The sequence below is a fragment of the Mycetomoellerius zeteki genome, unplaced genomic scaffold (assembly GCF_001594055.1).
Source record: "Mycetomoellerius zeteki isolate Tzet28-1 unplaced genomic scaffold, Tzet1.0 scaffold62, whole genome shotgun sequence".
Classification (NCBI taxonomy): domain Eukaryota; kingdom Metazoa; phylum Arthropoda; class Insecta; order Hymenoptera; family Formicidae; genus Mycetomoellerius; species Mycetomoellerius zeteki.
The window spans coordinates 3838848-3853968 of record NW_017257632.1 but is presented as its reverse complement, the minus strand read 5'-3'; the positions used below and the strand labels follow the sequence as shown (position 1 = coordinate 3853968).

Genomic DNA, 15121 nt, shown 5'->3' with positions numbered 1-15121 from the left:
TCAAAATTTTCAGCTTGAAAATAAATTATTTGCTTTAAAAATGACTTTCCACGCGAAGCGAGTTATTAATAAAAATATTGTGTCTGTGATTATAAGTCCTCACAGACACAAAATTATTTACATTGTCTATGTTAAGTGATACTGCGCCGATGATCTTGACTTTGGCATATGTTGTCAAGGTCATGATTCTGACAAGGGAAGTTTCACAACTGTCCGGAACCGATTTGATTCTCCATGAAATATGTTGTTAGGGCCACTGTCACCAAGCTCAGTTGATGATAACTAGGCCAGTTAGTCCATCAGAATTGACCAATCGCATTTGTCATTTTGTTTGAAGAATTGACAGATTGATGAATTCCGATTAATTGGCCCAGTTAAGTTAACTGAGCTTGGTAACAATGGCCCTTAAACACTAAATCTAAGAGACACGTATTTTTTTATACGTGCGCTAACTCGTGTTTAAGGAGTGAAACATCCCTTTGGAAAAAAAAAAACGGTATTTCTATTTCGAGTCGAATACGTCGGAAGTATAAAAGATGGAAAACAATTTTTTAAACAAAAGTTGTACGGTTTCAAGAGTACTTCAATGTGTGAAGAAAAAAATTTTTTAACTTTTTTGTTTAACAATTGTCAGACACCTCGAATATTACTTTGGAAACATAACCAAAAAATGTCAACGAAACTTTTTATTAACTTCTTCTTAATCCTTTTTTTTTACTGTTAAATAAAAAAGACATGAGTCTCATGTCTTTTTTATCATCTCACTAATTAACAATATCAGTTGATACGGCTTCAAACAACACAACGAAACATATATTATACATGTATATACACATGTGCATTCGCGCAGCGTTTAGTGGCGCGTCACCCGGCGACGATGGCTGCGTTCAGCAGAGAAAGCAGCTTTGCAACTGTTGTAAAATTCTTCAATACGATTGGTTCTTGCTTTTGGTTCCTTACAGATCTAAACGTATAAACCAATGGCTGCGTTCAGCAGACTCAACAGTTTTGCCACCGTTTTATGATTGTCTGCTGAGATAGGACCATTCTTTTAGATCTAAAAGTATGATCCAATTAGCGCGAAGGAAACTTCCAACAGTTGCAAAACAAACGTTCTGCTGAACGCACCCATTGTGTTTAGATCATGGACATAGGCTACGTTTACACCGTGCGCTTAGTCCGCGACCTATACGATAGGTGTCTTTGTTTAACCTACAGGATAAACAAGGACATCTATTGTATAGGCCGCGGCCTAAATGCACGGTGTAAACGTAGCCATAGGAATAACGGGACGGAGTATAAACCTGTACTTAGGCGAGGGGAGTGAAGCCGCTTCACGGGGGAAGGACTGTAGTCACGTGGTACATTTGGTGCCGCATTAGTGATTGGTTCTAGCATAAACGCGCGAAATTGCAAACTTTTGTTTCTAGTTCATTTGCAATTATAAATGTTGTGATAAGATATTTTGAAAATAAACAGAGAGAAAGAGAAAGAGAGAGAGAATGTTTTATTTATAAACCATCATATATCGATATTGAAGCATTAATGTCTTATATAAATATATACCTCAATCAAGGTTAAAAAGTACTAAATAGTTAGAAGTTAGAATCTATAAATATAAATATCTCTAATGTTTTTATTTGTATTTATTTAACTTTTTAATTGTGTAATAAATTTAATATATTTTCAATCTTACTAAATGAGATGTATAAATATAAATGAAACATTATTCTATTCAAGCACATAAGTAGACAGAAGAATTATGTATAAAGAAACGTGTAAGGTTGTAATAAACTGCATAATGTTGTAAATTATATACAATATATTAGGTATTGAACTTAATTCCTGCCGCTCGCTATTAGAGAGTGCTGGCTCCAACGCTGGCGAGTTTCGACGATGAAGTCATATGTCTTTTGTAGTTTAGACATCGCTGAAAGTGATTCAATCCTTACAGATTAGATTTCTCGACGCCAAAGAGATTTTCCAATCGATTGAAAATGATCATCCGTAGCCAACAATCGACGCAAAGTCATTTTGTTGCATAACGCTCGATCGCATGTCGCGAAAAGCGTGAAGCAGACACTTCTAGAGCTTGAATGGGAAGTTCTCCCGCATCCACCGTACTCTCCAGACTTGGCACCGTCAGATTACCATCTCTTTCGATCGATGCAACACGCACTTACGGACACACACTTCTCCAGTTACAACGAAGTCCAAAAATGAGTGGATGAATGGATCGCCTCGAAAGATACCGCGTTCTACCGTCGTGGGATTGCCCTGTTGCCAGAGAGATGGAAAAAAATAGTAGAAAATGGAGGAAATTACTTTTATTAAGATATTCATTCATCTTCTCTTCGAAACAAATCAATTTTGGAGACGAAAATACGGCAGGAATTAAGTTCAACACCTAATACTATAAACCAGGATTGTACATAACGCTATTACCAATATGTTACCGAAATAAAAGTAACGTGTTATTTTTCAATTCTGATAATAATACTATTTCATACCTATATACGGTAGTGCATTTAGTTTTAGTCTCTTCGTACCAGATAAAAAATCAAATGAATTTTCATTAAAATGCTTAGAACAAATTCTAGCACCAGGTGGGATTGGTGGTTCTAGGAGGGTATCGAATTCCGCGGCAGTTACAATGTTAACAGATTTGATTAATTACTACGCCATTAATTACTAAGTACGTATAATATATTGATAGATTATATAAATACTTCATGATGCGCAACAATATATTTTTATTTATTTATTTCACAATAATGATATTATAATATTTTGTGAGACGGTTCATTATGTGAATACCAATAGATACATTTTATCAGACCAAAACATTATATGTCGATCGATACGCATTACCTCAAACGGATAGTAACTTATTTCCATTAGCAAGCAGATAGTCCATAATAAATTTCTCACATGCTTACTTTGGAACGGCCAGAGATCCTGGGATCGATAAAAATACTCGATTTATGTTGTACTCTTGCAGAAAATTCGTTAACATCACTAATATTTGCTCTGCGATATACAAAGGTGTAATGATACAAAGCGTATTGTCGACTGATCACAGATACATATTTGAATATACAAATTGCAGACAAAAAACACTATGTCGTGCGATGTCAGTAATTGTCAGTAATTGTCAGTGGTTATCTCTCTCTTCCCCAATGATTGATATAATGTGTCTATGTAGCGATACTAAACCATCACTTTGATCATCTTCAAAAGTTTTTTCTGTTGAACATCTAGTATTATATTTATACATCTATTATATAGTAACATAAGTATAGTATGGATAAATTATAGTGTAGCACATATTGTAACGAGATGATTGAGGGTGACAATAATAGCGAAGTAAATGCAAGGTGCTTTCTTGTTTTCTAGCTGTAATGAAAATTCTTTTCTAGAATATTTTTTTTAGTCGATTTTAAATACTTTCAAATACAAGCGAGTTTCTTTGAAAATACTAAATAGAAATGAAGCGATATGGAGTAAATCCGAAGTTATATGTAATCATCCAAAGAAACAGCTAAAAAAATTATAAAAATATGAAAAGAGGAGGTAAGATTAAATTAAAAATTTTTTAAATTAAATGTATCATTGAAATACAATTTATTGACATTAATTAGAACATATCAAAACATACAGAAATGGTGAATAGTTAGTTGAAAATTGAGTAACATTATTCACTGAATGACCTAAACGCTGCAAAGTAAGACATGGCAATTCGTACCACCTTAAATCGAATATAAAAATAGACATGAATTGCTTTATATATATATATATATGTCATAAAAAGGCGGCCTCATATATCTTTGTGCATTTTACTTACCGCAGCATAGGTCGCGATGGATAACGGAATCATATTACCTGCCTTCAATCCACATGGAATATTACTTCTGTAAAGAGTCATCATCAGCAAATATTTTAATCGAGGTGAAAATTTATACCATTCAGCAGCATATCTGTAACCATTAATAATAATCGTATTTAACTAAATTTTCGAAAAAAATTTTTTTAATGTACTTTGCAAAAGTTAAAATAATTAACTTATATAATACTTTGTATTTTAATTATATTTTTACAATGATAAGCGAAAATTAACCAAAAAAATGTTCCAGCTTCAGTCTCTAATACAAAGTCTATAATAGAAGTCGTAGGGTCTTAAGTCGTAGAAGATGACCAATCATAGTTGATTCTTCTCATATTTGACTGTGATTGGTTAATTTTCGATAACTTAAGATCTTAAGATCGCTATGACTTCTATTGTAGACTGTTTTAAAAACGGCAACTCGACGTGCAATTTATTTGAATTGAAATAATAAAAATTCATAAAAATTTATTAAACCAAGATCGGCCTTCACTAAATATAGTTCTCCTTATTTATTAATATATTTTTTGAATTATATTCTATTTAAAGTATTTTAAATTAAAATTGAACAAACTTTACATTTAATAGATCTTTCGAATGTGCTTGTAGCACTATATTATTATTTTTGTTTAAAATTTATTCTTACAATCACTAAAGAATATGTGTTAAAGTATAAAATAAATATTACGCTCGATAAAATATATTCTGACTTTCATCCATTAATCTTTGACCAGAGTAACATATGATCATCAAGTCAATTAACATTGCGGTAAACATAAATGTGAATTTTATTAATTTTACCAGTTGCGGCATTTGATTTAACACATAAAAAATCTGTAACAAATTAGAATTATTACATAATGGTCTGAGTAATAATTATATTTCAATTTAGAAACATTTTTTTAATTTTGCCATATGTATCGGTAAGGTTTAATATTGATGTAAATTATAATTGTACGCCTTAACCAGTACTGAAGAATTTATATTTTTTAAATTCAAAATTATTTCTTTTATATAAACTCGATTTTATGTTTTTTATCTATTATGAATCAGTTTCACATAAATGTTAGGATATGAATATAAGGAATTATATGCAAGAATAGTAAATACTAACTCGGCCTCAATAAATAAAGAAGGAAAAATCCGATTACATTATTGTTAAGCTCCTTCGTTGAATTCTTGAGTAGAAGGTTTGAGAAACTCGCTCGACTCAATATTAAATGAAACAAAAGTTTATTTGGTTTAATAATATAAGAAATTTCCATAGATTCGAAACAATTCAGTTCTTCAAACAAAATACAATCGCCCAAAGAGCGACAAACGAACGCACTTAATCGATCAATGCGAGATGCGGTTAAACGCGTATCGCTACATTCCTCTCCTAATTAGGTTGAAATCTTCTGGAACGATAGAAACTCTCTTTATAACTCAGACGAGGTTGCCTTAAGAGACGTTCGGAAGGTCAGACATCACTCTCGAAGTATGGAAGCTTGGGATTAGTCAAGTCGCTAATCATAGTTGTAGTTTCACTCGAAGTAGGAGATAAATTTGCAGTCTCGCCTGAAGAAGAGAACACACTGGCAGAATATGCACTAGCAAGATTCTCGGAATCCTCGGATTGCTTCGAGGAAGGGTGGTCCAACGTAGAAGAACAATCTTTGAGGTCTAGGTCTACGTTAGACCTAGATCCATGCGGTTTTCTAGTGGAGAAGGCGTCCAATTCCAAATTTGAAAGAATGAAGTGTCGGATGAAGTACTCTCCTTCGAAACTGACTCGAGCTATGGTGGAGCCAATTAACTTGTCAATTGTTCCTGGAATATGTTTCTCATTAAATAATTTAATAATAACGGGTTGCCCTGGAGCAAAAAAATGTGGCCTAACGCTGTGGTGAAAATCACATTACTGCTTCATTTCCTCCTGTTGTCGAGTAAGAGGAACTACCTGCTGAGAAAAAGATCACGGAAGTAAAAGATCGAACGGAGTTCTGAACTTGCGTTCGCGAAAAAGATTTCTGCAGATTTCTGTTCTGGAGCTGCATCACAAGATGTGTAATTATACGAATAAAGGAAACGATTCATTTCGTCTTCCAAAAATGAAGAATTCAAATCAATTGAACGCTTAATGGTGCCAACCATCCTTTCCGCTTGACTATTTGATTATGGATGCCCGGTCGAGCTCCTCAGATACAAAATATGAACTCGGAGCATAATTGCGCAAAATCTTACGAAGTAAATTGAATTCCATTATTCGAAACTTCTAGTAGCCCATAACGACTGAAAAATCTTCTAAAATAACGGCAGCTTGCATCAACAAACTTTAACAAACTGTCGACTATAATTATTAAAATTTTCCATTGTTTTTGAAATGATCCAGCAAAATCAATATGAATTCGCGCTCAGGATTTATTAGAATTTGACTAAGGATGAAGAGATCCTTTACGAGGAGCTGCCACAGTCTCCAAGCGAGAAAGGAGTATAGGCTATCTCACTCTTCCACCAATAGCGGTGTGTATACATCATGCACACCGCTATTGGTGGAATTTGACGAAATCCTTATGGCCAGTCTCTGATTAAAGGGTCTCTAGTGCGCAGTAGAGATCCTCAAGTAAGAGATGCGCGAACTTCGAGCATTTGCAAGAACATGGCAACCTCCATTATGGCTACGTTTACACCGTGCATTTAGGCCGCAGCCTATACAATAGATGTCCTTGTTTATCTTGTAGGTTAAACAAAGACACCTATCGTAGGTCGCGGACTAAGCGCACGGTATAAACGTAGCCTATGTATCATGTGTGTGTGGAGGTCGCTACGTTCTTGCAAATGCTCGAAGTTCACGCATCTCTTGAGGATATCTAGTGCACAGTATTTCATAGCGCCATCTACCAAGGAGGAGACAACTAATGTCGGCTTCATGGCTTCAGATATAATGGTCGCAGCACAGACTGTTGCATAATGCATAATGTATAGTGTATAAGGGAATCAACCAATTGAAAATCTTCTTTTCTATGGAATGGAAGAAAAGGAAAGATTCTAATTATTAGATTCACTTATGCACTATGCGTTATGCGTTATGCAAAAGTCTGTGCTGCGACCTTAACAATGCAGCTTGGCCGCCTATCATACGAAGTGCATCGTTGCCAAATATACATTCGGCCTCCCGAATAGTTGACAATCTCGCGCGTATATTTGTTAATATTCTATACACTAATAATTTACTAAGAACATAGCACTTAAATAGTATCCACATTTCATTATATCAATATTGCATATACAGAATCGCTGTAATGTCAATTTATTTCAGTTGCATTTTTTACTCTAAACTAAAGTAATAGGCGAATCTCCTTAATCGATTAATAAAGATGCGGTTAAGCGCGTATCACAACAATCATGAGTTCGATCGTTTTATATGATTGCGTCTTTGTAATCCATTATTAGTAAATCTCTTTTTGTAATTCCGCAACTCCTCTAAAATATATCTTCGGGATATTTTAGAGAAATAATTTCTATAATACTTACACGGAGTCCGATTAGACTTATATTTCCAAGAATTAATAGTAATAAAAGTAATGAAAGTCCTTGAAATGATGATTCCAATATATTAACAAATCTAGATTAAAAATTTACAAGTTACGTTAATCCATTCTCAGGTAGAACACGGAATCATAATTAAATCATAATGGTATCACAGGACGTCATCATGATGTCATTTGATATTAAAAAATTGACTTATAAGTGACGAATGAGGTCATGATGATGTCCTCATGACTTCTGTCTTCTGTGTTCTACTTGGGTTGAGGCTCAGGGGAGGCGGAAATAAGAAAACATTTTATTTATAGAAAAACAATTAAGATATAGTATAAAACTTGCTTACTCTAAAGCAAACTGATGTTTCTTTAAACATATTATATATTCCCGGTATATTATTTCCTCATTAAATGGATTAAGTTCCATATTTACACGATATCCACATTTGTTAATCTTATTGTTATTATGAACTTTGGAAATTATATTCTCAATTTGTTTACTGTAAAAATGATATCTTGTAAAAGTTAAATAAAATATATGTATAATGTGTATATGAAAAATGAAACACATACGTTATACAATATATGAATAGAGTATGTATACAAAATGTATACTAAGGTTATAAAATACTTAAAACAATACTATTTATTTATATTTAATTGATCTACCTGACAGCGGCAAATAAACTGCATGCATGAGCGGTGCAGGCCATATGCATTGTATCAACACCAATTGCAATGTTCACACCTATTAGAACTACAATGGTAGTGTAACAAAACATTATTAAAAAGTAATCATCTTTATTCACTCTGAATTCGACTTCGATCGCAAAGACTCGCGGACGTGATTCATTAAGAGGTAGCACTGTGTCTAACAATACTGGTATTAATGGTATTGTCACAAATAATGACAGTATAAAAAACAATAACACTGCAACAATTTGAAAGAATAATGTGTCTTTGTTCACAATAATATCAATCTGAAGTATTTTAGAGCAACATCGTTATTTTTCTTAAAAAATCGGTAATTATACCAAATAGGGGACCCTCCTCCTATGACCTTGACCTTGACATATATTGTCAAGGTCATGATTCTGAATAACCTCCAACAAGTTTTAGCCATCACTCATCCTTCATTAAAAAGTTATTAACAAAAGAAGTTTGAAAAATGATGTTTCTTTTCTACTATATAAAACAGAAATTTTCTACTATGAAATAGATTTTACAACTTTCCACGCAAAGCTACTCCCACCTCACCTCTCCCTTGCTTAAGAGCGCATGACTTCCACGCGAAACAACTCCCACTCCATTTCTCCCTCGACTTAGGGGCACACAACTGCCACGCAAGGCGACTCCCACCCCACGTCCTCACCTGCTTAGGAGCGCACAACTTCCACGCGAAGCTATTCCAACCGTACCTCCGCCCCTGCTTGGGGACGCACGACTTCTACGCCAAACGACTCCCACCCCACCTCCCCCGCTGCTTAGGGGCGCACGACTTCTACGCGAAACGAAAACCATACAAATTTTTTCGCATGGAAGTCGTACGCTCTCAGCAGAGGGGGGAGATGGAATGGGAGTTGCTCGCGTGGAAGTCGTGCAACCCCAAACACAAGAGAGGTGGGATGAAAATAAAAATCTTTGTTTTATATGGTAGAAAAGAGACATCATGTTTCAAACTTCTTTTGTTAATAACTTTTTAATGAAGGACGAGCGACGGCTAAAACCTATTGGAGGTTACTCAGGGTCATGACCTTGACAACATATGTGAAGATCATAGGAGGGGGTTCCTTATTCGGTATATTTACCAAAAAATCCGTTATTATATAACAAAAATGTTATATTTAACGTTATTTTTTTCATAACTTAACTTTATAACGTAGCAAATGTCATGTCTATACTTATAGTCTCAATTTATTTTAGATCATAAAAATTTTAGTTATTTTATTTTGTTTATATGACATAGTTATTCTACATAACGTACTTACTCGAGAAAACTATTGTGAACCTTCGTGACAGCATAGCGTAATCTTTCATGATTCGAACTTCCACATCACTTGTAAATATGTCCCAGTGTTTATCAATGGCTATACATAACTGTTGCAACTGTTTATTATAAATATGGACATGATTTTTACAAACATATTATATGTAAAATAATTTTCTTAACATAAGAATAACGAAAAGAAGTAATGACAATACGATAAAAAATCTGTGAGTTTACTCTGTCCTGATTCCAAATATTATGCAATGCCCTTGCGATAAAAGCAGTCGTGAAAATAAGTTGATAACAGGCATCGAAAACCATTTGTGGATCATTCCAATGATCATACAGCAGTAGTATCTGCATATGTTGAATTATGATTCGTAAATGTATTACAAGTGTGTAGTTGTAAGATCAATCGTATAAAATCGTTTTACTTATTTAGTTAACTGTTAATTTTTAATTATATACATTATGCTGCTAAGATTTGTGCAATAATATTATTATACAGATCTGCTTTACAATGATAATAATATTTTGATAGACGGATCGTTATGAATGTCAGTAGGATGTGTTAAAACATTATCAAATCAATTATATGTATATCGACCGACATACATTACCTCAAACGGATAGTAACTTATTTCCATTAGCAAGCAGACAGTCCGTAATGAATTTCTTACATTCTTACTTTGAAACAGCCAGAGACCTGAGATCGATAAAAATACTCGATTTATGTTGTACTCTCGCAGAAAATTCGCTAGCATCACTAATACTTGCTCTCCGATATACAAAGGTGTAATGTTACAAAGCGTATTGTCGACTGATCACAGATACATATTTGAACATACAAATTGCAGACAAGAAACACTATGTCGTGCGATGTCAGTAATTGTCAGTAATTATCTCTCTCTTCCCCAATGATCAATATGTGTCTATGTAGCGGTACTAAACCATTACTTTGATCATCTTCAAAAGTTTTTTCTGTTGAACATCTAGTATTATATAGTAACATAAGTATAGTATAGGTAAATTATAGTGTAGCACATATTGTAACGAGATGATTGAGGGTGACAAAAATAGCGAAGTAAACGCAAGGTGCTTTCTTGTTTTGTAGCCGTAGTGAAAATTCTTCTTTTCTAGAATATTTCTTAGTCGATTTTAAATACTTTCGAATAGCGAGTTTCTTTGAAAATACAAAATAGAAATAAGCGATATCGAGTAAATCCGAAGTTATATGTAATCATCCAAAGAAACAGCTAAAAAAATTATAAAAATATGAAAAGAGGAGGTGAGATTAAATTTAAAATTTTTTAAATTAAATGTATCATTGAAATACAATTTATTGACATTAATTAGAACATATCAAAACATACAGAAATGGTGAATAGTTAGTTGAAAATTGAGTAACATTATTCACTGAATGACCTAAACGCTGCAAAGTAAGACATGGCAATTCGTACCACCTTAAATCGAATATAAAAATAGACATGAATTGCTTTATATATATATATATATGTGTCATAAAAAGGCGGCCTCATATATCTTTGTGCATTTTACTTACCGCAGCATAGGTCGCGATGGATAACGGAATCACACTACCTGCCTTTAATCCACATGGAATATTACTTCTGTAAAGAGTCATCATTAGTAAAGATTTTAATCGAGGCGAAAATTTGTACCATTCTACAGCATATCTGTAAGCATTAATAATAATCGCCTTTAACTAAATTTTCGAAAAAAAATTTTTTTAATGTATTTTGCAAAAGTTAAAATAATTAACTTACATAATACTTTGTATTTTAATTATATTTTTACAATGATAAGCGAAAATTAATCCAAAAAATGTTCCTTGTATTTTAATTATATTTTTACAATGATAACCGAAAATTAATCCAAAAAAGGTTCAGTCTCTAATATAATAGAAGTATCCATTAGGTTCAGTCTCTAATATAATAGAAGTATCTATAATAGAAGTCGTAGTGGTCGTAGAATCTTAAGTCGCAGAAGATGACCAATCATAGTTCTTCTCATATTTGACTGTGATTGGTTAATTTTCGATTACTTAAGACCTTAAGACCGCTATGATTTGTGATTGGTTAATTTTCGATAACTTAAGACCTTAAGACCGCTATGACTTCCATTGTAGATTGTTTTAAAAACGGCAAATCGACGCGCAATTTACTTGAATTGAAGTAATAAAAATTCATAAAAATTTATTAAACCAAGATCGGCTTTCACTAAATATAGTTCTCTTTACTTATTTATATATTTTTTCAATTATGTTTTATTTAAAGTATTTTAAAATTGAACAAACTTTACATTTAATAGATCTTTCGAAAAAGTGCTTGTAGCACTATATTATTATATTTATTCAAAATTTATTGTTACAATCACTAAAGTATATGTGTTATAGTATAATATAAAATAAATATTACGCTCGATAAAATATATCCTGACTTTCATCCATTAATTTTTCACCAGAGTAACATATGATCATCAAGTCAGTTAACAATGCGATAAATAAAAATATGAATTTTATCAGTTGCGGCGTTTGATTTAACATATAAAAAATCTGTAACAAATTAGAATTATTACATAATTGTCCGAGTAATAATTATATTTCTATTTAGAAACATTTTTTTAATTTTGCGATATGTATCAGTAAGGTTTAATATTGATGTAAATTATAATTGTATAAAACGCCTTAACCAGTACTGAAGAATTTATATTTTTTAAATTCAAAATTATTTCTTTTATATAAACTCGAGAGAGATTTTATGTTTTTTATCTATTATGAATCAGTTTCACATAAATGTTAGGATATGAATATAAGGAATTATATGCAAGAATAGTAAATACTAACTCGGCCGCAATAAATAAAGAAGGAAAAATCCGACTACATTATTGTTAAGCTCCTTCATTGAATTCTTGAGTAGAAGGTTTGAGAAACTCGCTCGACTCAATATTAAATGAAACAAAAGTTTATTTGGTTTAATACAAGAAATTTCCATAGATTCGGAACAATTCAGTTCTTCAAACAAAATACATTTGCCCAAAGAGCGACAAACAAACGCGCTTAATCGATCAATGCGAGATGCGGTTAAACGCGTATCACAACAATTATGAGTTTGATTGTTTTGTATGATTGCGTATTTGTAATCCATTAATCGATAAATCTCTCTTTTTGTAATTCCGCAACTCCTCTAAAATATTTCTTCGGGATATTTTATAGAAATAATTTCTATAATACTTACTCGAACTCCGATTAGACTTATATTTCCGAGAAGTAATAGTAATAAAAGTAATGAAAGTCCTTGAAATGATGATTCCAATATATTAACGAATCTAGATTAAAAATTTACAGGTTACGTTAATCCATTGAAGTTAAGGGGAGGGAGAAAGGAGGAAACATTTTATTCATAGAAAAACAAGATGTAGTATAAAACTTGCTTACTCTAAAGCAAACTGATGTTTCTTTAAACATATTATATATTCCCGGTATATTATTTCCTCATTAAATGGATTAAGCTCCATATTCGCACGATATCCACATTTGTTAATCTTATTGTTATTATAGGCTTTGGAAATTATATTCTCAATTTGTTTACTGTAAAAATGATATCTTGCAAAAGTTAAATAAAATATATGTATAATGTGTGTACGAAAAATGAAACACATACGTCATACAATATATGAATAGAATATGTATACAAAATGTATACTAAGGTTATAAAATACTTAAAACAATACTATTTACCATATTTAATTGATCTACCTGACAGCGGCAAATAAACTACATGCATGAGCGGTGCACGTGATGTGCATTGAATCAACACCAATCAAAATGTTCACACCTATTAGAACTACAATGGTAGTGTAACAAAATATTAGTAAAAAGTAATCATCTTTATTCACTCTGAATTCGACTTCGATCGCAAAGACTCGCGGACGTGATTCATTAAGAGGTAGCACTGTGTCTAACAATACTGGTATTAATGGTATTGTCATAAATATTAACACTATGAAAAACAATAGCACTGCAACATTTCGAAAGAATAATGTTTCTTTGTTCACAATAGTATCAATTTGAAGTATTTTAGAGCAACATCATTATTTTTCTTAAAAAAATTGATAATTGTATCAAATAGGGGACCCCCCCTCCTATGATCTTGACCTTGATATATATTGTCAAGGTCATGATCCTAAATAATCTCCATCAGGTTTTAGCAATCGCTCGTCCTTCATTAAAAAATTATTAACAAAAGAAGTTTGAAAATGTCTCTTTTCTACTATATAAAATAGAAATTTTCTACTTTAAAATATATTTTACAACTTTCCATGCGAAGCTACTCCCATCCCACCTCCCCCACTGCTTAGGGGCGCACGATTTCTACGCGAAGCGAAAACCATACAAATTTTTTCGCCTGGAAGTCGTACGCTCTCAAGCAGAGGGGGGGAGATGGGATGGGAATTGCTCGCGTGGAAGTCGTGCAACCCCAAACAGAAGGAAAGTGGGATGAGAATAAAAATCTTTGTGTTATATGGTAGAAAAAAGACATCATGTTTCAAACTTCTTTTGTTAATAACTTTTTAATGAAAGACGAGCGACGGCTAAAACCTATTGGAAGTTACTCAGGGTCATGACCTTGACAACATATGTGAAGATCATAGGAGGGGGTTCCTTATTCGGTATATTTACCAAAAAATCCGTTATTATATAACAAAAATGTTATATTTAACGTTATTTTTTTCATAACTTAACTTTATAACGTAGCAAATGTCATGTCTATACTTATAGTCTCAATTTATTTTAGATCATAAAAATTTTAGTTATTTTATTTTGTTTATATGACATAGTTATTCTACATAACGTACTTACTCGAGAAAACTATTGTGAACCTTCGTGACAGCATAGCGTAATCTTTCATGATTCGAACTTCCACATCACTTGTAAATATGTCCCAGTGTTTATCAATGGCTATACATAACTGTTGCAACTGTTTATTATAAATATGGACATGATTTTTACAAACATATTATATGTAAAATAATTTTCTTAACATAAGAATAACGAAAAGAAGTAATGACAATACGATAAAAAATCTGTGAGTTTACTCTGTCCTGATTCCAAATATTATGCAATGCCCTTGCGATAAAAGCAGTCGTGAAAATAAGTTGATAACAGGCATCGAAAACCATTTGTGGATCATTCCAATGATCATACAGCAGTAGTATCTGCATATGTTGAATTATGATTCGTAAATGTATTACAAGTGTGTAGTTGTAAGATCAATCGTATAAAATCGTTTTACTTATTTAGTTAACTGTTAATTTTTAATTATATACATTATGCTGCTAAGATTTGTGCAATAATATTATTATACAGATCTGCTTTACAATGATAATAATATTTTGATAGACGGATCGTTATGAATGTCAGTAGGATGTGTTAAAACATTATCAAATCAATTATATGTATATCGACCGACATACATTACCTCAAACGGATAGTAACTTATTTCCATTAGCAAGCAGACAGTCCGTAATGAATTTCTTACATTCTTACTTTGAAACAGCCAGAGACCTGAGATCGATAAAAATACTCGATTTATGTTGTACTCTCGCAGAAAATTCGCTAGCATCACTAATACTTGCTCTCCGATATACAAAGGTGTAATGTTACAAAGCGTATTGTCGACTGATCACAGATACATATTTGAACATACA

At 32.5% G+C, this 15121-nt stretch overlaps 1 protein-coding gene across 1 annotated transcript; it reads right to left on the bottom strand.

Moving 5' to 3' along the window:
• Window positions 1–3710: 3710 nt before the first annotated feature.
• LOC108728460 (uncharacterized) lies at window positions 3711–15036 on the bottom strand. Its single transcript, XM_018457016.1, is given in 16 exon segments — window positions 3711–3745; window positions 3823–3977; window positions 7353–7490; window positions 7755–7907; window positions 8077–8338; window positions 9396–9513; window positions 9632–9751; window positions 10015–10214; window positions 10916–11088; window positions 11830–11966; window positions 12649–12739; window positions 12849–13001; window positions 13170–13458; window positions 14274–14391; window positions 14510–14629; window positions 14893–15036. Coding segments are annotated over 16 exon segments (2406 nt in total).
• Between the last annotated feature and the right edge of the window lie 85 nt (window positions 15037–15121).